Below are 23,974 nucleotides of genomic sequence, written 5' to 3'. Positions count from 1 at the left end.
TCCAGGTCTTTTGCGTTTGTTAGGGTGTTGTATATGGTTGGGGAGGTTTTGTTTGGGGTCCTGGTGGGGTCATTGCCTCATCCCCTGGGATCATCTGCCTAAACCCGCCTTTTCCCTCCTGACCCCGCCCCTTCCCCAGGTCCCGCCGCTAGGGTGGGGCCGCAGGCCCTGGTTCTGGATCTCCGCTCCTCGATTCATTGTTCTTCATCCCACCCATCCCTGTGTGCCTGCCCGCCAGCTAATCTTCACGAGTGTCACAGTGACCCCGTGTTCCCTTTTCTCAGAACCTTTCTGTGGCGTGCCTGTCGAGGCGTGAATCCAGGTTCCATTTCCCAGAATTAGTTCAGAGTCCTCATCGTCTGCCCTGCCTCTGCCGTCAGGATGCAGGGTGTCCTGAGCCTGTGGCCTCCCCACCTGCCCAGTAACCCCCTCAGGGCCTGAGCATTTTCCTAGGCTCGCCCTGTGCGCCTTCTTTTCTCCTGCGCCCCTCTGACTTTTCCAGACTTTGATTTGACGCGGGCATATGCATGATTCTTGTCATACCAGCTCCTGCTGGGCAGAGTACTAGAAAAACAAAACGGTGCTGTCCCAGCCCTGACATTTGCCGGGCTGAGCCATGTGGGTGACTTACCGCTTCTTCATCAACGGGGCTGAGCCATGTGGGTGACTTACCGCTTCTTCATCAACGGGGCTGAGCCATGTGGGTGACTTACCGCTTCTTCAACGGGATTGCTTCTTCCTCATCCCAGTTTTTTCTCCTCTGCCTCCCAAGGATAATTCATAACAATTTACAACGGTAATTCTGCTTATTTTCACTTAAGTGCCATTTCTTAATGTGGGCGACTCAAGCAAAATTATGACCATTTTCTAAGATAATTACAGTAAACCTGCCATTTTCCAGCTATACTCATTCTGTTCAGAATCTGACCAGATTATTGGTTTAGAGCACTTTTGTGCGTCTCAGAACGTGTGTTGTGTGTAATCATGTATGTGTGAGTACCTATTCAACCTTGATAGTGTTTTGTGTTCATGTCCGTAATCCGTAACTGACCGCTGCTGCCCTGCTTGCTTCATTTTTGTGCTGGAGACGCGTTCCCAGTCGGGCCTTCTCCATGCAGGGCTGCGGGCCCACCTCTTCCGGAGCTGGGGCTCCCTTGTTGCCCCTGCTGCCTCATCACAGGGACGTGTGTTTTCTACGACTTCTGGAGGCTGTCTTTCCAAGGGAATTCCAGTGCGACGAAACTGGAGGGTAGGCGTTTGGTATCAGAATTGTAGGGTTTCATGCAGAACTTTGCCGCTCAGGAGAAGCTAAAAGATAGCTTTGGACATGCTTTAGGAGAAAGTGTAAGCATTCCGTTAATTGGGAAACAGTTGAGTTGTAAGTCATGATTTACTGTTTTTCTTTCCCTTCTTGCCTCACTGTTGTTTTGAAATTACGTGGCAGAGCACCTCGTTCTGTGAATCAGCCTCGGGGACGCACTGTCTTCTCACGGGGACACTTTGGGCTGGGATGTGAAGGGGATGTTCTGTCAGTGTTTGACTCTCCTTAATTAGACTAAATGCTCTGTGAACAGAATGTTTCCTTTCACCGCTTTAGCTTCCTGAGTCATGAAATGTGTCCTGTTGTGTCCGTCCCCTGCTTATCTTCAGTCTGGAATGTGTCTGTAGTTTCTGGAGGCCCAGAGTTGGGTTTACGGGAGAGAGGCTCCAAGGGCTTTGCTTAGTCATCGCGGAAGCTCAGAGTGAATGAGCAGTTTACACAAGGCTGAGTATGTGGTAGAACAGTCTCTATAGATTATTTTTTTAATCTTCAAAAGTGGTTTGAAGATATTTGTTCAAAGATACACCCTCTTTGAGAGCTCCTCAGGTGGCTCAGTGGTAAAGAATCTGCCTACCAGTGCAGGAGAGGTGGGTTTAATCCCTGGGTCAGGAAGATCCCCTGGAGAAGGAAATGGCAACTCACTTCAGTATTCTTGCCTGGCAGATCCCACGGGCAGAGCAACAGAGGAGCCTGGTGGGCTACAGTCCGTGGTGTTGCAAAAAGAGCCAGGCAGGACTTAGTGACTGAACACCACCTTTTCTGTAAGGGGGTATGTGAACTGTAGTTCTTCCAGATTAAATGTAGATGGCGCTGTTGGTCTCTGTCACACGCGTTCCTAGGCCAGTTTGTTCTTTTCAGTTCTTCAGTATGTTTTTAGGTTTTCAAAACTATAGACAAAACCAAATCATACCCCAGTTTGATATTTATTAATATTTAAAAACACAAGATTCATTTTTATTTGAAATTGTTTACAGTGAGATCACCTTAAAAAATATCCTTACTATATAATAAGTATTGGAGAAGGAAATGGCAACCCACTCCAGTATTCTTGCCTGGAAAATTCCGTGGACAGAGGATCCTGGCAGGCTGCAGTCTATGGGGTCGCAAAGAGTCAGCCACGACTGAGCACATCAGCATATAATAAGCATAGAATAATTGCATTTGTGTTAAAGTGAGGACATGTACTTTATTGACACAGGCTTATGAAAGATATTCTGTAAACCAGTTTACAGTTAAAAGGAAGAGAAAACGCTCATATTGAGTGTATGTGATAGCTGTGTGCACGACCAGTGACACCCATGTGAGCACACTTAGGGAAGCAGTCGTCCCAGCAGCGTGCCCTGGGGACGGTGTCTGGTTACAGCGTTGTCGGTCCTGCGAGTGATGCTGGGGCAGGCTTCCGCCTCCGGTCACTCGCATGCGGCCTGTCGCAGGTTCTCAGTGCCCTGTGGTCCCCGGGGAGGAGGAGCCGGGCCCACCCAAGGTCCTCACAGCGTGGCCGAGAGCCAGATCCACTTAGCTTCCATCTGGGCCATTTCAGCGGAGGCATCTTCTGCCATTATAAGTCATTAATGGGAAAAGGGCCTTTTAAAATAATCATTTTCTTGGTTTTGAGCCCTGAAGAAAGGAGACTTAACATTTCTTCCTAAAAGCACTCAAAATGCTTTTCATCTTCTAGTAGTTATAGTCAGAGTAAATTTAAAGTAAGCAAATTATAACAAAGCATAAACATTTTAGCATTCAGAATAAAATGGCAAGACAGGGAATGAGTCCTCTGATGGTGTGTCTCAGCGCTGAGAAAAGCAGGAGGCATCCCGCGGGGCTCTCCCCGCCCCAGCCTCCTCCACGTGCCCTGTTCAGCCTCCGCTCCTGGAATTGGTCCCCACACTGCGGGGGCCCCCAGGCAGAGTGCTGAGCTGGCAGTGGCGTTCCAGCGACGACAGTGGCTCTCCGCTCGGTCCCTCAGGCGTCATCAGTCGTGCAGGCTTTTCGTGGGCGCTGGCCACACGAGCAGCCCTGTAACAGGTGGTGCTGGCTCTCACCTTTGTATCCCTGCTGTGTCTGTATTCAGAGCACATGCAGGTCCTGCTTCATGTTTTCACATCTGTGTCCTTTCCCCAAAGGGAGTCGCCTGTGGCCGTGGGACTCTTAAAAGACCGTCTGTCCTGAGAGTGGTGTTGGGAGGGTGGCTCCCACAGCCCCACAGGCTCTTTGGGGAAAGTTTGGCTTCTGAGGTGAAGGGGGTGGATATTTTAAACAATCAGCCTAATAGCTTACTTTATTGTATTGACTTTGGTGTTTTGTGTGCCATATTGATTATTGATGTTACTGTATTGATTTTGATGTTTGGTCTGTATGACATCTGACTTTCCTGGATTTATTGTATTGATTATTGATGTTACTGTATTGATTTTGATGTTCGGTCTATCTGACATCTGTCCGACTTTCCAGAGTTTATTGTATTGATTATTGATGTTACTGTATTGATTTTGATGTTCGGTCTGTCTGACATCTGTCTGACTTTCCAGGGTTCAGGATAAGTTGGAGGTGCTGAATTACACATCCATCCCTGTCTTCCTCCCAGAGGTCACCGTCGGTGCCCACCAGAGTGACCAGGTCTTCCAGGAGTTCACAGAGGTAAGGCCCTCGAGCAGTGGGTGTCAGACAGCCTGTGCAAAGTCAGTTCTGGAGCGTGCTGTCTGTGGGTCTGTTTCCGTGAGCAAGCTCCATTTTCGCTGAAGTGATTCTCCTGTCCCCCTTCATCTCTGCTGTGCAGCCCCTCCAGCAGCAGGGCCACACGCAGGGCGCTGCTCTCCTGGGAAGCCGTCTGGGCCGGCCTCTCGTTGCTCCTCAGTTTCTCTCTGTCCTTTCCCGTCAGTTCTCACTCCTGGCGTCACAGTGTGTCATCCTCAAGGAGGGGAGGTGTGCGTTTCCGCAGAGGCCTAGGGTGCACGGGCGCCCTTGGGGAGGACGAGGGCAGGCGTGAGAGCTGGACAGGTCCATGGGCTTCGTTCAGAGTGGCGTGGAGAGTCGTCGGGGCTGAAAGTATGCTGGAACCTGGCCGGCAGTGATCACTCCTGAGTCACAGCTCCAGTGGGATAGTGAGAATGTCCGCAGTGGCTGTGATTGGTTATCAGCAGAAGCGCAGAATAACTGTATTTAAATCAGAACTTCAAGCTGGGCGGTCAGTGCTCACGTGTGTTACTTGCTCAGTCATGTCCAACTCTTCCAAGTCCCATGGGCTGTAGCCCACCAGGCTCCTCTGTCCATGGGAGTCTCTGGGCAAGGGCGGTCAGTGCACGGACGAGTTGGCATCTGAGTTCAGCATTGTTGTGTGACTGTAGTTCTCTGAGTTGTGTCTGCACATTGCTGGCACAGCACTGACTGGTGCCCGAGGACATCCACTGCTTTCCTTCTTACATGAGATACTTAGCATTCGCTTTTAAGTAAGTTCTTTGGTGGCTTTCGAAGTGACTTTCAGCACAGATATTTGGGGAGGACCATGAAAGTGTAAAGCTGTCGCTCGAGGTCCCTGCGGTTCGTGTTTCTTTCTTCCGGATGCGCGTCTGTGTTTCACGTCCTCTGAGAGGAGCTGGCGGGCGTGGGTAGGGGGCTGAGTGGCCCGTCACCACACCTGCTGTCTCCACGCTGCTCTGCCGGGCCAGGGGCCTTGCCCCCGAGTGCTGTCCGTGCCCCTCACGTGGTGACCCAGCAGCCTTGACAAGCCTGGCATCAGGGCTGCCCCACGTGGTGGCCGCGGCCTTCCTGCTTGAGCTCATCCTGCCACGCCCAGCTCCGGAGTTCCAGCTCCTGAGGCCAGAAACCCAGAAGTCAGCCGACCTCTTTCTCACTTTCCAGTACAGGCTGGACAGAATATAAAAGTTCAATACTCTTGGTTCTGTCCGCAGTCTGAGCACCGTTCAGAACATCCGCAGTGACCGCCCTGGTCCACACTGGCATGCCTCCCAGCTAACTGCCCTGCTTCTGCCCGCTCCCCGTACAGCCTGTTTTTTAACCAGAGACCAGGACATTCCCACCAAGTACATCACACCCATCTTTTTACCTCCCTGTATCCTGCAGAGGACAAGCCAGAGCCCTCTCGACAACTGGAGACCTCCCTCTGCTCCAGCCGCAGGGGCCTCCTTCCTACCTCATGAATGTCCCAGGAGCACTGAGCTGCACTCTGCATCCCTGCGTGGACCTGTACGGTTCTCCCCCAGCACCCCATCCACCCCCCTCGCCCCTGCCCACCTCTGCTCACCTGTCACCTTCTCGGCAAGGTCTTCCTGGACCATGACCAAGACCTGAGCTTCAGCTCCCCCAGCTCACGGCGGCTCTGCCCTACCCTCTTCTGGGAATTCGGTTTTCTCCCCAGCAGTTGCCATCGTCATTTAAGGTTCTCTGTCTTACCTTCTGTTTATTTTCTGTTTCCTCCCACTCTGATGTCAGTGCCTGTCTGAGGTCAGGAATTCTTGTCTGTGTCACGCACAGCATTGTTCCCAGGGCCTGGGACAGCTCTGGCGCCTGGTACGCACTCAGTGAACATTTAGCGGAATAAATCATTGAACTAACAAACAGAGTAAATGCACGAAGGCGCTGGCGCCTGCAGAACCCGAGTCAGCAGAGGTGCCTACTCAAGTGTCCAACGGCACCTTGCCCGTCAGGTCACAGCTGCAGGTCAGGTGCCCTGCCGTTCACATTAAAAAAATGTGGTACCTTTTTTTCCCCACAAATTTATTTTAAAAGGAAACTTTATGTCAGTAATGCAAGTGAAAAGCCACTGCCACTCCTCATAAACGGCAGGAAGACTAGCACAGCGCAGCCACGCCGCTGAATTCTGCACTGGCAGATGTGGGAGACGGGTGCAGCAGCCGCGCCAGCATCGTGGTGACTGCGGGAGGCACTGGGGCTCTCAGGAATTAAAGCTGCGGGCAAGCGGGCATTGACAGTCCCCGTGGGAGAAGGGGAGCGCGTGCCAGCAAAGGAGGACAGTGTCTTTCTAATCTTCAGGCTTTTTCTTAACGTTACTGTGTGGGGTGCCTCTGGTTCCTGGCTGGATAGACGTGGTGACAGTGCTCACCCTTCTCTTGCCTCTGATCTCACGGAGAGAGTTCTCAGTGATCCACCAAAGCGCCGAGTAGCCAGGTCAGTCGTAGAACCTCTTTCCCCGGTCAGGGAAGTTCCGTTTTAGTAGGAGTTTCCAGGGGGCTGCTGTTGAGTATGGATGTTGAGCGTTATCACACTTTTTGTCATGGGTGATTTTCTCTTCTTTCTGTTACTGTGGTCATAAAATTACACTGGTTGATTTTCTAGTGCAAGGCCAACCTTGGTTTCCCGGAGAAGTCCTACTGTGAGCTTCTTATAGTATCCTAGTCAGATTTGTCAGCAAGATCATGCTGACATCGAGCACTAAGTTGAGAGGGGGTCCTCATTTCAGCTCTCTGGAAGGATTTGCTCACGGTCGTCATGACTCCTTGCTACAGTGTTGAAAAGGCTTGACTGGGGGGAGCTGCACGGAAATGCTTTTCATCATAACTTTCTTTCATGCGGAATATTCAGGATTCTTCTTGGGTTTTCAAAGCTGTGTTTGTTGAAGAATTTGCCTCTGTTTCATATTTTCTAATTTCTTGGCGTGAAGTTGTTCAAAATGTCCTTTTTAGCGTTTTTCATTCGATCACATTGATGGTGACCCTGTCCGCTTCTCCATCCTGTTACCAGTCCTGGTGTTTTCCCTCCTTCTGTTTCAGACTCTTGAAAGCAGCTCGTTATTCAGGGAACCAGCTTCTTGCTTGTACTGTTGTACGTTCCATCACTGATGACTACTCCTTATTTTTCCCCTTTCATTTGCTGTTTTTCTAACTTCTTAGTATGAGTGGGTGGATCATTGATTTTCTGCCTGTCGTGCTTTTGAATATATGCATGTAAAGCTGGTCACATTGCCCTCTAAATTTGGCTTAATTAACTAGATCTCATAGTTCTTGATGTTCTGTTTTCATTATCATTCAATTCAAAATATTTTCTAATTTTAGTCTGATTTCTTTTTTGGCTATTGTGCTAATTTGAATTATATTAGATAATTTAGAAACACGCGGAGTGTTTCTAATGGTCTTTTTGTTGCTGGTTTCTGGCTTAACTCCTCTCTAGTCACAAATAGCCTTGTGACTTCAGTCCTTGGAAGGCGGCTGAGACTGACTTTTCGGCTCAGCATTGATCACCTTGGCGGCGATTCATGGTTCTGGAGGAGAAGGCCATTCCGCCCGTCGTGTGCTGGGCTCTTGCAGCGCCCTTGAAAGGAAGTCTGTTAGTCACGTTACTCAGATGGTCTCTCTCCTCACTGACTCTTTTTGCTTCCTCTGTCAGTTTGCCGTGAGAGGTCTGGGGAGGCTGCCGCTGTCTGTGGGTCTGTTCCTCCTTTAGTTCTGGCAGGTTTTGCTTTGTGTATATCTTGAGGTTGCATTATTAGACTTACACACATTTAGAATTGCTGCACTTTCCTAATAGAGTCACCCTTTTGTTGTTCAATAGCTAAATCATGTCCGACTCTTTGCGACGCCATGGACTGCAGCACACCAGGCTTCTCTGCCCTCCACTGTCTGCCGGAGCTTGCTCAGACTCACGTCCATTGAGTCAGTGATGCCATGCAACCTCTCATCTTCTATCTCCCCCTTCTTCTCCTGCCCTCAACCTTTCCCAGCATCAGGGTCTTATCCAGTGAGTTGGCTCTTCACATCAGGCGGCCAGAGTTTTGGAGCTTCAGCATCAGTCTCTCTCTGTGTGATTAAACTCTCCTTGCATCACTGGTGCCGGTTCTTACTTCGGGGCACTTCACTGCTCACTTCGGTGGCGTCCACAGCCCTCCTTTGGTTAATATTTGCATGGTGGTGCTTTTTCCACGTCTTTCAATTTCATTCTTTCCGTATCTTTGTATTTCCGGTGGACACCTTCTAACCTGAGAACTTTGTCTTTAGTTTTTGCCCAGTCTAACTATGGGGGATATTTATGTGTTCACATTTAGTGCAATTGCTGATACATTTGTGTTTAAATAGTTTATGTTAACTGTATATTTTATATTTTCCTACCTCTTCTTTGTATATTTTTTGTCTTGCCTGCTTGTGGATTAGAGTGCTGTTGTTTGTAACATTTTATTCCGTCTCCTCTTCTGCTCGCTCACTAGTTACGGCTTCTCCCACAGTTTCTTCGTGGCGGCCTGGTCATCAGCGCTCACCCTTGACTCGCTGACTTCTCACGGGCATTGGTGATCCTCTAGTCCCACAGCGTCCACCCCTGGAGCACTTCTGCTTCCCTTTACCCGGTCCTGTGTGCTGTTGCTGTCACTGTCTGTGTAGACCTTCGGGACACTGTGGTTATTGTTCACGCGGTCAGTTCACACACACTGAGCCCTGGCTGCCCTGCTGCTGAAGCCTCCCTGGTCTGCACACCTTCCTGTAGGTCGTGGTCCTTCTGTCTGAGGAAGTTTTGCTGACAGCAGAGTCTCACCCTTATTGGTTAAGATGTTCTTTAAGCTGTTCTGATTTTCATCTTGGAATTTTTCAAATTTACAAAAGTAACAGGAACAGAAAACTAACTTCCGAACCTCTGTCAGTGATGAGCATCACGCCCGTGATCTTCAGCCGTCCTGACACACGGATTCTCAGAGTGTGGTCGCGTGTCAGGGCACCTGGGCGCCCATGAGGAATGCCAGTTCTCAGGCCCCAGCCCTGGAGCAGTCCCTGGTGATGGGGCCTGGAGCCTGTTTTAGGGAGTCCTCCAGCCAGTTCTGGTACACACTAAGGTTTGAGAACCATGGCTTTAATGTGTAATTCTTACAAACAAGGACATTCTCCCACATAACCACAATACAGCTGTCAAGGTTAGGAAATTAACATTCATGCATTACTGCCTCTGATCCACAGACCTTGTTCAGAGCTCATCAGCTGTCCCAGGAAGGTTCACGTGCTGCCTGATAAGATGCAGTAAGTTCCCTAACATCCCTACAAAAACCACACAAAACCTAAGTCTGATCATGGGAAAACATCCAAACCAAACCAAATTGAGGGATATTAAAAAATAACCATCCTGTGATCTTCAAAGTGCCAACGTCTTGAATATCAAGGAAAGTCTGAAGAACTGATCATATTCATAGATTCTAAAGAGACAAGAAAACTAAATGCAATCCATTACCTTGCTTTAGATGCCTTTGCTCTGTCAGGCAGCATGTGATTCCTGTTTGTCCTGTCACGGGTTCTGTTAACTCTGGTCACCTGACTGAGGTGCTGTTCTCACTGTAAAGTTAACTGTTTTACTCTTTGTAATTAATAAATATTTACAGTGGAAGTTCCTTGAAACCATATAAATGTCCGTTTCCTCATCAGACTCTGACCTGGTAGTTGGCATCTGAGCATTTTCTTGGCTGAATTAATGGTTAATGTGACAGCTATCAAAGCGTAATTATCCAGATTCCATCATTCCTTCTACATCATTAGTTACTGTTCTGCTGTGAAGAGATGGTCTCTCCCCTCTCTGCTTATTCATTTATACATTGGTATCACTGGATTCCCGAGATTGCTATTTTATACCCGTGTGTCTGTATTCACTTGTCTGAGTGTACTGACAGCCACGAGTGCTCACCTTTAATTCCAGGCTCCTCCTCATTGTCCCCGTCCCCATCCTGCTCAGGCAGCCAGACACCTGGCCCCCTCGGTTCAGCGTTTCCTTCCCGGCCGCGCCCTCGGGCATCACCACGCTCCCTCCCCTGCTGCCTCTGCCCCATTGCACAGCCCTCGTGGAGCCTGGTGCCGCCCCTCAGTGCCTGCTCCGACCCCTGGAGCTGCTGACCTCTTTTGAAAGGCTTTTCCGTATACCTCTGGCAGGGTCTTGCTGTGTTTGGGGGCAGTGTTTCTGACTTGGTTCTGAGCATCTGTGCTGTCTCGGGGGGTGTGCGTCTGTACCTTTGTGTCTGCTCTGCTTAGAGTTCACGGCATTCTTTGGCTGATGCATGTTGCCGGGTTTGGAGCAGTCTGGCTTGCCCCCGTTTCTCTCCTCTCCTTGGCGCCACACGCTGGGCCCTTTCTGCCATGTTCTGTGTGCTCCTTCCTGTCTTTTTGCTGTTTGCTCTGTGACCTTCAGCCCAGATGTGCCCTTCACTCTGTCCTAATCACTGACTCTCTTCAGCTCTTCTGGATCTGCTCTTAGGCCTGTATTTTCTATATTTGAGATTTTAACTTTCATCGTACTTGTTTTTGATTTTAGAATTTCATTCTTTTTTTTCTAAATAATTTCAAGTCATCTGTCGAAATTATTTTGTTATCTAATTTCTCTTGCGTATCAGTCAAAAAGTTATCTGGTAACTGTAATATTTGGACCTCTGTTAGATCTGTTTAAACTCATTCTCCCTCTGGTCTTTTCGTTTGGGGACATCTAATCTTATGTTTTGGTATACTGGTATTTTTTTAAATGCCAGTCGTTATTTTGGAGGAACAGTTAAGATGGTGTGAGGCTGCGGCGCTGTGCTGTCTGTTGTCCGGCAGCATGTCAGTTGGCAGGCCCCCGTGTCCGTCAGAGGCCCCGCCGGCGGGCGCTGCTCTGGGGTTTGAGAGGCCTGGCGTGTCTCCCGTGTGTGCTTCCTGATGGAGCCCTTGTGCTGGACTGCTTCTCTGCGGGGGGCGGCGCTTGACCCCTGCTGGGGGCCCACTGGGCTTCTGACTCCTGCCAGTAAGTGCAGGCGGGGCCCCTGGATGCAGTCAGCCCCGCCTTTGCCATCCTCTTCTGGGGCCTTGGAACTTCCCTGCGTTTGATGTCTTGGCACACATTGTTTTACAAATGTTGTCCATTTTTCACAGTGGCTCGGGGTGGACTGGGCCTGTGCTCGTCCACCAGAAGCTGGACATATTCGTCATTTCGCCGAGCAACTCAGTGAGCCTGTGTGGCAGCTCATCACACTGTTGTGTTTTCTCTTATTTTTAATCTGTGACCATTAAAGGGAGGCTGCTATATTGGACTTAGGATTATAGTGGTTAGAAATGTTGGGATTTTTAGTCAATATTTAAATGATTGGGGAAGTCTAGTTCATAAAATTCTTAAGTTTTTAAAAAATAACTTCATTTTTTAAGAATAATTTTACACTTATGAAAAATTAGGATGATATTAGAGAGGGCTTCCCAGGTGGCACAGTGGTGAAGACTCCGCCCGCCAGTGTGGGAGACATGAGAGATGTGGGCTGCTCCTGAGTCAGGAAGATCTCCTGGAGTAGGAAAGGTCAGCGCACTCCAGTGTTCTTGCCTGGGAAACCCCATGGACAGAGCAGTCTGGAGGGTTACAGTCCACGGGGTGGCAAAGAGCCGGACACGACCGAGCGTGCGCACACAGAGGGTTCTTGTTGTTGCTGTTCAGTTGTGGCCAACTCCTTGCGACCCTGTGGACTGCAGCATGCCAGGCTTCCTTGTCCTTCACTGTCTCCCTGAGCTTGCTCAAACTCATGTCCATCGTGTTAGTGATGCCAGTCAACCATCTCATCCTCTGTCTGTCCCCTTCTCCTCCTGCCCTCAATCTTTCCCTGCATCAGGGTCTTTTCTAATGAGTCAGCTCTTCACATCAGGTGGCCAAAGTATTGGAGCTTCAGCATCAGTCCTTCCAATGAATGAATATTCAGGACTGATTTCCTTTATGATTGACTGGTTGGATCTTCTTGCAGTCCAGGGGACTCTCAAGAGTCTTCTCCAACACAACTCAAAAGCATCAGTTCTTCGGTGCTCAGCCTTCTTTATGGTCCAACTCTCATATCCATACATGACCACTGGAAAAACCATAGCTTTGACTTAGCTGGACCTTTGTCATTAAAGTGATGTCTCTGCTTTTTAATATGCTGTCTAGGTTTGTCATAGGTTTTCTTCCAAGGAGCAGGCGTCTTTTAATTTCATGGCTGCAGTCACCATCTGCAGTGATTTTGGAGCCCAGGAAATAAACTCTGTCACTGTTTCCATTGTTTCCCATCTATTTGCCATGAAGTGATGGGACCAGATGCCATGATCTTAGTTTTTTTGAATATTGAGTTTTAAGCCCGCTTTTTCACTCCCCTTTTTCACTTTCATCAAGAGGCTCTTTAGTTCCTCTTTGCTTTCAGCCATAAGGGTGGTGTCATCTGCGTATCTGAGGTTCTTGATATTTCTCCCAGCAATCTTGATTCCAGCTTGCACTTTATCCAGTCTGACATTTAGCATAATGTGCTCTGCACAGGAGCAAGGTGACTCCTTTCCCAATTTGGAACCAGTCCATCGTTCCATGTCCAGTTCTGTTTCCTGACCTGCATACAGATTTCTCAGGAGGCAGGTCAGGTGGTCTGCTGTTCCCATCTCTCTAAGAATTTTCCACAGTTTGTTGTGATCCACACAGTCGAAGGCTTTAGCATAGTCATTGAAGCAGATATTTTTCCAGAATTGTCTTGCTTTTCTGTGATCCAGTCAGATCAGATCACTTGCTCAGTCGTGTCCGACTCTTTGCGACCCCATGAAACGCAGCACGCCAGGCCTCCCTGTCCATCACCAACTCCCAGAGTTTACCCAGACTCACATCCATCGAGTCAGTGATGCCATTCAGCCATCTCATCCTCTGTCGTCCTCTTCTCCTCTTGCCCCCAGTCCCTCCCAGCATCAGAGTCTTTTCCAATGAGTCAACTCTTCGCATGAGGTGGCCAAAGTACTGGAGTTTCAGCTTTAGTATCATTCCTTCCAAAGAAATCCCAGGCCTGATCTCCTTCAGAATGGACTGGTTGTATCTCCTTGCAGTCCAAGGGACTCTCAAGAGTCTTCTCCAACAACACAGTTCAAAAGCATCAATTCTTCGGCGCTCAGCCTTCTTCACACTCCAATTCTCACATCCATACATGACCACAGGAAAAACCATAGCCTTGACTAGACGAACCTTTGTTGGCAAAGTAATGTCTCTGCTTTTGAATATGCTATCTAGATTGGTCATAACTTTCCTTCCAAGGAGTAACCATCTTTTAATTTCGTGGCTGCAGTCACCATCTGCAGTGATTTTGGAGTCCAGAAAAATAAAGTCTGACACTGTTTCCACTGTTTCCCCATCTATTTCCCATGAAGTGATGGAACCAGATGCCATGATCTTCATTTTCTGAATGTTGAGCTTTAAGCCAACTTTTTCACTCTCCACTTTCACTTTCATCAAGAGGCTTTTTAGTTCCTCTTCACTTTCTGCCATAAGGGTGGTGTCATCTGCATATCTGAGGTTATTTATATTTCTCCCAGCAGTCTTGATTCCAGCTTGTGCTTCTTCCAGTCCAGCGTTTCTCATGATGTACTCTGCATATAAGTTAAGTAAACAGGGTGACAATATACAGCCTTGATGTACTCCTTTTCCTATTTGGAACCAGTCTGTTGTTTCATGTCTAGTTCTAACTGTTGCTTCTTGACCTGCATACAAATTTCTCAAGAGGCAGATCAGGTGGTCTGGTATTCCATGTCTTTCAGAATTTTCCACAGTTTATTGTGATCCACACAGTCAAAGGCTTTGGCATAGTCAATAAAGCAGAAATAGATGCTTTTCTGGAACTCTCTTGCTTTTTCCATGATCCAGCAGATGTTGGCAATTTGATCTCTGGTTCCTCTGCCTTTTCTAAAACCAGCTTGAACATCAGGAAGTTCACCGTTCACATATTCCTGAAGCCTGGCTTGGAGAATTTTAAGCATTACTTTACTAGCGTGTGAGATGAGTGCAATTGTGCGGTAGTTTGAGCATTCTTTGGCATTGCCTTTCTTTGGGATTGGAATGAAAACTGACCTTTTCCAGTCCTGTGGCCACTGCTGAGTTTTCCAAATTTGCTGGCATATTGAGTGCAGCACTTTCACAGCATCATCTTTCAGGATTTGGAATAGCTCAACTGGAATTCTATCACCTCCACTAGCTTTGTTCATAGTGATCTAAGGCCCACTTGACTTCACATTCCAGGATGTCTGGCTCTAGGTCAGTGATCACACCATCATGGTTATCCAGGTCATGAAGATCTTTTTTGTATAGTTCTGTGTATTCTTGCCACCTCTTCTTAAGACTTTCTGCTTCTGTTAGGTCCATGCCATTTCTGTCCTTTATTTTGCCCATCTTTGCATGAAATGTTCCCTTTGTATCTCTAATTTTCTTGAAGAGATCTCTAGTCTTTCCCATTCTATTGTTTTCTTCTGTTTCTTTGCATTGATCACTAAGGAAGGCTTTCTTATCTCTCCTTGCTATTGTTTGAACTCTGCATTCAAATGGGTATATCTTTTCTTTTCCCTTTTGCCTTTCACATCTCTTCTTTTCTCAGCTATTTGTAAGGCCTCCTCAGACAACCCAATTTGCCTTTTTGCATTTCTCCCTCTTGGGGATGGTTTTGATCACCACATCTTGTACAGTGTTACAGACCTCCGTCCATAGTTCTTCAGGCACTCTTTCTATCAGATCTAATCCCTTGGATTTGTTTGTCACTTCCACTGTATAATCGTAAGGCGTTTGATTTAGGTCATACCTGAATGGTCTAGTGGTTTGCCTTACTTTCTTCAATTTAAGTCTGAATTTTTAAAAAATGGTAAGTTGAAATTAGAATGTAAATAATAGTGAGTGTATCTCTTCATTCACAGAATTTTGTTTGGACCTTAAAGACGTGAGCAAGAGTTATTGCCAAATTTCACTGTGGAAAGGGCGTTGCGGGGAATTAAAGACGAACAGATAAAACCCGTCTGTGAATTTCTCCTCCAGTGGTCTGTATCCAGAAAGATTTTTCTCTCCCTGAAGGTTCCCTGGCCCGGCTATGAGCATAGTTCTAGAAATGGCCGAGCTAGTAGCCAGCGAGGCCGCTGTCCTCTGAGACCCCGAGACAGGGGTGGCTCCGTGCAGGGGTGAGCGAGCGGCGTGGGGACATTTTAAGGGATTGCTTCTTTCCCAGCCGGATTGATTCAGTACTAGAGCAGAGGGTGGTTTGCGGCCGTTTACTTCCTGGAATAAGCGAGAGTCGGCAGGGTGCTTTCTATGGCGATAGCCTGCTGAAGTGAGTTACCTGGTTTCCCTGTCCAGGAAAGCAGCATTTAAAAATGAGTGTCTAGCCGTCTGAATATGAGCGGTTTGTCCAGTCGGCCCTTTACAGTGTGGGGCAAGATCTTACAGGTGGCCCCCTCCATTTCCGCGGTCTGTGGTTCCGCCGCGGTGTTCAAGGGTCAGCTGTATCATCCTGATTAACATAGTAAAGGTAATAAGCCGAAACCTGCATCATGGTCTCCTCAGAAGCCTGAGGAGCTCTGGCCCTGCGCCTGTGGGGGCCTGGGAACTAGGAGGGGGTGGTGTTCTCAAGACACACCCATTGTGATGGTAGTGGAGAGGCGGGACTTAGGTCCTGCGGGGGAGGCTGAGCTTGTTGACGCTGTGGTTGGAGATGCCTGGGTAGTGCTTCCAATTCTTGGAAAAAGACATTTCTTTTTTGTTCAGCTGACACCTTCTGATTCGTTGGTAGGGTCTTCCTCCTTGCTTCCATCTTCAGTTTCTTACTCTAAACATCGTGAACGCAGTCGCTGTATTCCGTGTGTGGTGTAGGGGCTGGAGCCTGACTCCATCTTTTACCGTTTTCTCTGATTCCTACCCGTGGTGGCTTACTTCCTGCTGCCTTTGGAGACCTTGGACCCTGAGTTCATGCTTTGTGGGTGTTTACCCCTGGCCCTCCTCAGGACAGGATGGTTCAGGAAGTTTTGAATTCAGGTGAACCCAGACTGTCTGGAAATCAGTTACCTTGGTTCGTAGCTGGGTGTACTCCTGCCAGGGTATTTCATTCACGGGGCATCCTGTGTTGTCCGCTGATGCTGACGGCCCTGCTCCTAGATGGACTGTGCTGGCTCCAGGCCCAGGGATTCAGGAAGTGCTAGGGTTGAAGCTTCCTTTGCTGCTTGTGGGATCCCAGGCCCCGATGGTAAGGATCAGGAGCCCACACTTGTGTGAGGACCGGCTGAGGCAGTGAATTCTTAAGGTCCCCGTCGAGACCTCCTTGTGCATTCTCCACCCGCCTCCCTCCCTTCCCCTCTCCCTGCCCCCCAGCCACTTCTGAGCTGCCCGGAGGTGCATCACCACGACCACTTGCCCGAAGCCCCGGGGGTGGAGCCTGCCACTCAACGCTGCTTTCCCGCTCCCTCTCCGTTTCAGCCCCAGGTGAAATCTCACATTGCTCAGCAGTGCAGCTAAATGCGTTTCTGGAGGTTTTTCAGGGTACTGGGCTGTTGTTTTGCTGGAAGCGGAAGGCTTCTCTGTTTTTGTTTGTGATCTGAAAGCTGATTTGGAGCTGGGTCTTCCATGTCCCCTCCACAGAGGGTCCGAGCAGGGAGCTGGGTCTCCCTTTGCTCAGTGGACAGAGAACCGTTGAGCCCCAGTTCAGGGCGCGTGAGGGAAGCCTTGCGCTGTGATGCTCCAGAGAGCTGCGGCATCTCGAGGGCGCTGAATGGTGGGGGCCACGCTCCCCCAGCCCCTGCTCCGCGAGGCACGCCCCTGGCGTCTGTCACGTGTTTCTTGTTTCCAGCGCTGTTTGCTGTTCTTGGCGCTGGGGCCGTGGAGGGATAAGAGTTAGCGGGGAGTGCGTAGGGGAGTGCGTAGCAGGGCCTCTGAGTGCTGAGGGACTCGGGTGGGGTCTTGGGTGCCTGCCCGCCTGGGTGTTGGTGTCCCTGCCGCACTTGGGGCGGGGGGCAGTGGTCCTGGGAGGTAGAGGCAGGCTCAGCTCATTCCAGGAATGGAAGCCTCCGTGCGGCGGGGAGAGGGGTAGGCAGCGTGCAGGAGAGGAGGGCTCTGTCAGTGAGAGTGCGGCCCAGGGAGGCCCCCCAAGGCTCTGGCAGGACGACCTCCCGAGACTGAGCTGGTGCCTCGCTTGTCAGTCCTTGTGTGGGCTCTGCCACTTCACCTGCCGTGATACAGGGGCCTTGACTAGTGGTGAGCTTTTTAGGAGAGAAAGGGTCTCGGAGTTTCATGTGCTAAGAATGAATGGTTTGGTTTGGTTTCGCTGACCTGTGGCCTGGGTGCTTGTTTGCAGACCTGTGGCGGCCCTGGCCGGGCTCCCGCTGGCCTTCGCCTCCATGCAGTCTCCAGGGACTGCCTGGAGTCTCAGAGGGACGTGAGAGCCATTTATCAGCACGTTTTCCATGCACACACTGCCCCCAGCTCTGAAGTTGGAAGTGACCCTGTAAACAAATTCATATAAATACTGAATGTGTGCATGAGTGCCTACTAATTTTTTTAAGCCATTTTCAAATGCTGCATCAGGTCGCTTTTTATTTCTTCACAGCCCTTCCTTGGGGTAGACAAACCGGGAATTGGTTTCCACTTTACCGATTCTGTCCCTTTCCAATTTAAGGAGGCCAGATGCTATTAAGATACTGTGTTCCCTCCATGAGTCAGATCGTGTCCAAGACAGTGGCTAGGATAGCAGGGTCTTCAGCTTTCTCTCCTGCTGTTTGCATTTCCTTAGCACCTCAGCTCGCTATCTTCATTTTCAGTGTCAAGTTCTCCTTTACCAGTTTTAAAAATAGAGTTGTTCAATAACTTTAATATGTTAATGTTGTATGTTCTTGCCTTTACAAAGTTCACTTTACTAAGGACAAACTTGCAATACACAGAAAAGCCTTAGGATCAGTTTATCTAAATCTGCTGAAGAAGACAGGTACAGACGTGGCTGTTTCGTACTTCCTCTCGACATTCAGACCTTAGTTAGGACTAATTCGGCATCTGTTTTTTGTGCTGAAATGCCCATTCTTGGTTAGAGGCTGTTTGACTTGAGTAGATGTCTGACGCTTTCAGTCTGCCCTTCGTTAGCTGTGGCTGGAAGAGGCTCTAAGACCTGCCTCTCTCCCCGCACCGCGCCTTGGTCCCCGCGGAAAGCTGCTGTTGCAGTTCAGCGTTAGTCTGCCTGTCCCATTATTTGCATTGCTGTGTGTAGGAAATAATGTGTGTCCCTCGGAGAGGAGAGTCAGCGTCAAAGGTAGACATCCTGCCAGGTGCACCGGTTTGTGCAGAGGTGCGGGTTTCCTGGGGGCCTGCGGCTCTGAAGAGAAGGGCAGCCTTTCGCCCACAGCCTGGCCGGCCGGGGCGCCCACACTTCACTCGTGTTCAGTTGTCACTTCTGTTTTAGGATTTTTAGGAACGTCCTATTCTCAGGTGTTTGAACAGGTATTGAGTTAGGAGCTTCCTTTTCAGCTCATGTGAGTTGAGTGGAGTTAAGACGTTTACCTGTATGGCACTGCGACCCTGCGGTGTGAGGATGAGCCTCTAGCGTGGGTGTATTCGCAGTGGGTGCTCTGCCTGTCCTGCACTGCATCCCCTTCTCCCATGTCCCGTTGGGCAGGGGGCACTCAGGCCCTCCAGCGCTTTCCACCTGCTGCTGTCCCACTTCCCGACTGGCTCATGTGTTCTGTGTATTTTCCAAGCTTAGAGAACATAGGACTGGCGTTCATGTCTCTCAAAGCCGCTAGGACACAGTGCGCCAGAGGTGGAAGAATCTGTTTCCTCCAGGAGAATGAGTGGATATGTGTTTGTTTTCTCAGTTGGCTGGTGTCTGAGCAGCTGGCTAACTCAGCCTGTGCCGGCATCTCTAAGCACCCGGAGCAGCCTCTGTGGCCTCGGACCTCTCGAGCCCCTTCCGGCACTCTTGCTGTCCAGGCTGGAGCAGGTGGAGCTGGGGCCTCCCCTGGCGTCAGGGCTCTCCAGGGCCTCAGATGCCCCGTGGTCAGACTCGGCGCATCAGTTTGTTCCCGCTCCCGCTGGGCCCCACTCAGAGCTCACACCCACCGTCCCTGCCGGCTCCCCCGATCAGGGCGGGCCCACGCCGGCCAGAGCGCTGAGCTCCAGCCAGGCCAGGGGCTGTGCTCCTGCTGGCTTGTCAGGCACCTCCTGAGGGACGTGCCGGGCGGCCCTGTGACCTCTGCCTTCACGGCTCCACGGAGGGGGTGTGCAAGTGAGGAACTGAATTGGTGGTGGAGGCGCAGGTTGGTGGAAAGGGGATATGGAGTGAGAAAAAGGAAGAAGCTAGTTTTGGGTCTCACTATGAAACACTGCAGACGGAAACCTCCTGGGGTTCTCTGCCGACTTCTCTCCACTGAGAGGGCTGCTGGGATCTGGGGACCCCACTCGGTGCCCACGGCCAATCAGGGCTGCCCAGAGAGGGCCAGAGGGCATACTGTGGCGCAGTTACTAGAGGCTGGCAGGCTCTGCGGCTCCAGACTCTGCTCGTGTTTATTCTCTGCTCTGTGGTTTAATATCCGATTCACAAAGAAGACGGCAGAGCCTTCCTGGACCGTCCTGCAGTGCTGGCGGCTGGCCTGGCGGGGTCTGCTGCTGTTATGGAGGCTGGAGAGCCTCTCAGGGCGTCCCTGAGATCCGAACTCTGTTCTCTGGACGTGAGGCTGCAGTCCGTCATTCAGATGAAACGTTACTTTCTGACGTGATAAACTTGAAGGCGTGCCAACGTCTTAGACTGTTCCTGCTACAGCGCCGTGTTTGTGCGGCAGTTGGCTGGGAGCGCCTCGTGGACGAGAGTGGGGAGGGGAGACGTGCCTGCAGCTCCTGCTTCGTGGCCGCTCCCGCTTCCCACCCTGTGTCCTCGGGCCCCCGCCCCGACCGGCCGTGCGGTCCCTGCGGGAGGCGCAGGCAGGAGATGGGAGGGTTGGGGGAAGGGCTGACACGTCCCCTGCCGCCACCCTTCCCGCGTGGCTGCGGCTCCCCTGGGCCAGAACTGTTTCTGCCCGTGGCTCCACGGCCCCCTCGTGACAGCAAGGCAGCGCTTGGGTTGGTGTTGATAGTATTTGTGTTTATAGCGCCCCACCAGGGTGGAAGCTCCCAGGGGCGGGGTCCTGTCGTGTTTTATTCCCAAGGAGCCCCTCACCCTTGCAGCAGGAAGCCCCAGGGGCAGGCCCCCCTGTCCTGGGGCACGAGGGACGGAGCAGGGAGGCTATCGGTGAGCGGGGGACGTGTGTCTGCTGTAAACTGCTGGTAACCACACTCTCCGTTCCACAGCTGCCAGGCCGCAAGTACCGCGCCGGGTACAACGAGGACGTGGGGGACAAGTGGATCTGGCTGAAGTGACGCCTCCCGGAGGCCGCCTTGCAGGGATGAAGACACGCCCAGGCCCCCAGCTCCTGCACTCCGCTAGCCTCACGCTGGGGGGCAGGGGTGCAGACAGAAGCCCCCCAGTTAGGGGGCCCAGCTTCCTTCTACAGCGCTTGTCCCTGGGCAAGCAGCGTCCGCTGTGAGAGAGCAGGCACCGCCTGGAGCGTCTCCTTCCCCACAGCCCGGCTGTGTCGGGCCCAGTCTGCGCCTGTGTCTTCAGACTTCGAGAAATAAAACTGTTTCTGTGGCACCTCTCTCCGTGATGCGTCTGCACGCGCACATACGTGACACATATGTGTGTGTGTGCACACCATTAGCTCACAGTTTGCTTGGATGTGGTTTGGTTTGGTTAAGACCTGTTTCAGGACTGAAGGTGGTCCTGAAGCGCTTATTTTGTGTGTTTTAGAACGTAGTTGCCGCGTTAGAGGAAAAGGAGAAAGAACGGAGGAAATAGCCAGAGGAGGGAGAAATTCCCCCCGATATATGGAGCTGGGCACTTGTAGCAGAGCTCTGGAAGTCTCCTGCGAGGACCGTGGTCAGCCAACCTCGTGACTCCTTCTTTCCAGGGGAGGTTCACGCAGAGGATGGCGGTGGGGTAAACCGCAAAATGCAAATCAGTGTACCTACGCCTTCATCGCCTGAAAGTCCAGTTTTCAGAAACGAGTCACGCGAGAGCAAGTCACGCTTCTTTATTCACCTCCATTGAAACTTGGAAAACAGAAGCGAGATTTCCTGCAGGCTAATTGTCCCCGTGTGCTCCTCAGGAGTTGAGCTGTTAAGCTGCAGAACCGCTCAGTCAGGTTTTCTGCCCCAGGGCTCCACGTGTTCAGCACACAGCTCCAAGCCACAGGTGACTGCTGAAACGTAAGTGAGGTGAGATCCCGTCAGTGTCGGGCTCAGTTCAGGTGCTTCCTCACCGCGTGGCCTGTGGCTCCAGTCCTGGACGGGGGTTGCTGCAGGAGCCCCGCCGCCTGCCTACCTGCCCACCCGCCCCCTCCTTCCCCTCTCTCCCCGTCCTCCCGCCCTCGCTGGCCTCGCTCTGGTCAGGTTTTAAGGATTAAAAAGTTTGCCAGCAGTTTCTGGGTTGGAATCCAGAGGCATTTCTCAAAAAAGCTGCTTTTGTCATTAAAAGTGAGTGCGCCAGGCAGGGGGCCAGTCCTGGAGCCCCTCACAGACCCCTTGGAGGAGAGGAAGGCAAGGGGAGGAGAGGAAGGGAAGGAAACTCGTCTGATTATCTGCCAGCATCTTGGCCTAAAGAGCCAGCGCTCACTGCGCCTACTGTCATGGCCGCAGGCCTGAGGTCAGCGGGCAGGCCTGTGACGGGCCTCGGGCAGGACGGTCAGTGCTGACCCTATGACCCTGTTCTGTAAGGAGCCAGCGCTCACTGCTCTCACTGTCACAGCCACGGGCCTGAGGTCAGTGGGCAGGCCTGTGATGGGCCTCGGGCAGGACGGTCAGTGCTGACCCTATGACCCTGCTCTGTAAGGAGCCAGCACTCACTGTCACAGCTGTGGGCCTGAGGTCAGTGGGCAGGCTGGTGACGGGCCTTGGGCAGGATGGTCAGTGCTGACCTGGTGACCCTGTTCCATAAGGAGCCAGCACTCACTGTCACGGCCGCGGGCCTGAGGTCAGCAGTCAGGCCAGTGACAGGCCTCAGGCAGGACGGTCAGTGCTAACCCGGTGACCCTGCTCCCTCCAGGCCGCAGGTGTGATCTGTGGGCTGAGGAGGGGATCACGTCGTGCTCGGGGTTTCTTTTCCTGGGAGGTTGGGCAGAAGAGCGCGTGTCCGAGCCTCTGCAAGCACAGAAGGCCCAGGGAGCTACCGCGGCTGCGTCTCACAGGAAGGCCCACAGCCGCAAGAAACCCCGGGGGCAGGTCACAGCGCTTCCAGCCTCTCCTGCCCCAGGCTCGGGGAGGAAGCCTGTTGTCACAACCGCGCATGTGTGTGTGTCTCCAGGAGGGAGGCTCCAAGAAGACGTCAGTTTCCCGTAACGCACCTTTTCTCTCAGGTTTTGTCACCAGAGGGGTGAGGCCCCCAGCTGCTTAGAGCGGGTGGCAGACAGGTCCTTACGTCCACCCCAGCTGGCAGGTCACTGGGCCCAGCGCTGACCAGGCGTGTGGCCCAACGCGGGGCAGGTGACCCAAGGATGCCGCTTACCTGTCCTCGTCTCGTCTCGGGCCGGGATCTGTGATACGACAGGAAGGAGACGTGCTCTTGCCTTGCCTACTGAAGCCCATTTTGTTTGTCAAAAGCCCGTTGGCCACCAGTTTGGCCCGGGGTCTCTGTGTCCTGTTCCCTTACCAGTGACCTGTTTCTGGGCTGGTTGTTCTTAGCAGTGCACATGTCAACACCAAGAAGCAAGCAGGGAACATGTGTTGGTCGGCGGCGGGCTCTTCAATACGTGCGTGTGTGTGTTTAGCCTCCTGGGTCCCAGCCGCCGTTTGCAGCCCTGGACAGGGGCAGAAAGGACACAGACCCCGGCTGCAGCTGCAGATGCGGGGTCCCTCGTGGGGAGAAGAGGGGCAAGTGGAGGTCCAGGCAGGCCCCGGGGCATCCCAGCACAGACGCAGCGCTGTGCTGCTTCGGAGGAGGGCAGTGGGCCTGGAGCTGGCCAGGCGGTCCCAGTGCAGCCCCTCAGAGTCCACCTTGCGGGCTGGACCCACACCAGGAGGGCTGGCGCCCAGCACCAGGTTCCGTGTCGCAGTCCCGCTGTTGTAAGGCCTCTGCCGTCGGAGGCCTGCACGTCTCCACTGGCTTGGACCTCGCACAGCCAATGCCCTCCACCCTGCTCTGGCCCCTCCACGCTCTCAGAGGGTCTTGCTCCCCCAGCCCCGCAAACGCTGCGGTTGCCGAGCAGCCCTGCTCCCAGTGCGGTTTTCCACGTACTTAGGTCTATAGTATTTGCATACTTAACGTGCAGCTTGCTTTCGTAAGAGATAATTTAATAAACTCATTTCTGTTGAAATAAAAAGCAAGAAGACTCTGCAATGCACCAGCCGAAGCCGAAATGAAAATGGATCCCTTCTGTAAAGAGGGAAAATCTTGCTGAGAGAAGTGATGTAGATGAAGAAGGAATTCCGGTGGCTAGAGGTCCCCACTGCATGAAGCCAGCAAGTGAGCCACTTACCTGCGGTCGCGTGGCCATCTGTGGCTGGGAGGTGGCGGCGATGGCGGGGTGAGCCCTGGACTTAGGACCCTGATTTCCTGTCAGTGAGTCACTGCCTGCCAGCATGCTGTGCACTTGGGCATGTCCAGTCTTCTTGTTCAGTTACTCAGTCGTGTCCAGTTATTTTTGATCCCGTGGGCTGCAGCACGCCAGGCCTCCCTGTCTTTCACCATCTCCTGGACTTAACTCAAACTCATCTCCATCGAGTCGGTGATGCCATCCAACCATCTTATCCTTTGTCATCCCCTTCTCCTCCTGCCCCCAATCCCTCCCAGTGTCAGGGTCTTTTCCAGTGAGTCAACTCTTCGAATGAAGTGGCCAAAGTATTGGAGCTTCAGCATCAGCATCAGTCCTTCCAGTGAACACCCAG

General features: G+C 51.6%; 1 protein-coding gene across 1 annotated transcript in view; it reads left to right on the top strand.

The window, feature by feature from the left end:
- NDUFA10 (NADH:ubiquinone oxidoreductase subunit A10) overlaps positions 1–20,687 on the top strand; it is a 37,223-nt gene extending 16,536 nt beyond the window's left edge. Inside the window, 2 exon segments of the mRNA XM_005892248.3 lie at positions 3,850–3,958; positions 20,345–20,687. Coding sequence (XP_005892310.2) covers positions 3,850–3,958; positions 20,345–20,413 — 178 coding nt within the window. The 3' untranslated portion in view covers positions 20,414–20,687.
- The last annotated feature ends 3,287 nt before the right edge of the window (positions 20,688–23,974 follow it).

The sequence above is a fragment of the Bos mutus genome, chromosome 3 (assembly GCF_027580195.1).
Source record: "Bos mutus isolate GX-2022 chromosome 3, NWIPB_WYAK_1.1, whole genome shotgun sequence".
Classification (NCBI taxonomy): Eukaryota; Metazoa; Chordata; class Mammalia; order Artiodactyla; family Bovidae; genus Bos; species Bos mutus.
This window is presented reverse-complemented; position numbering and strand designations above follow the sequence as displayed.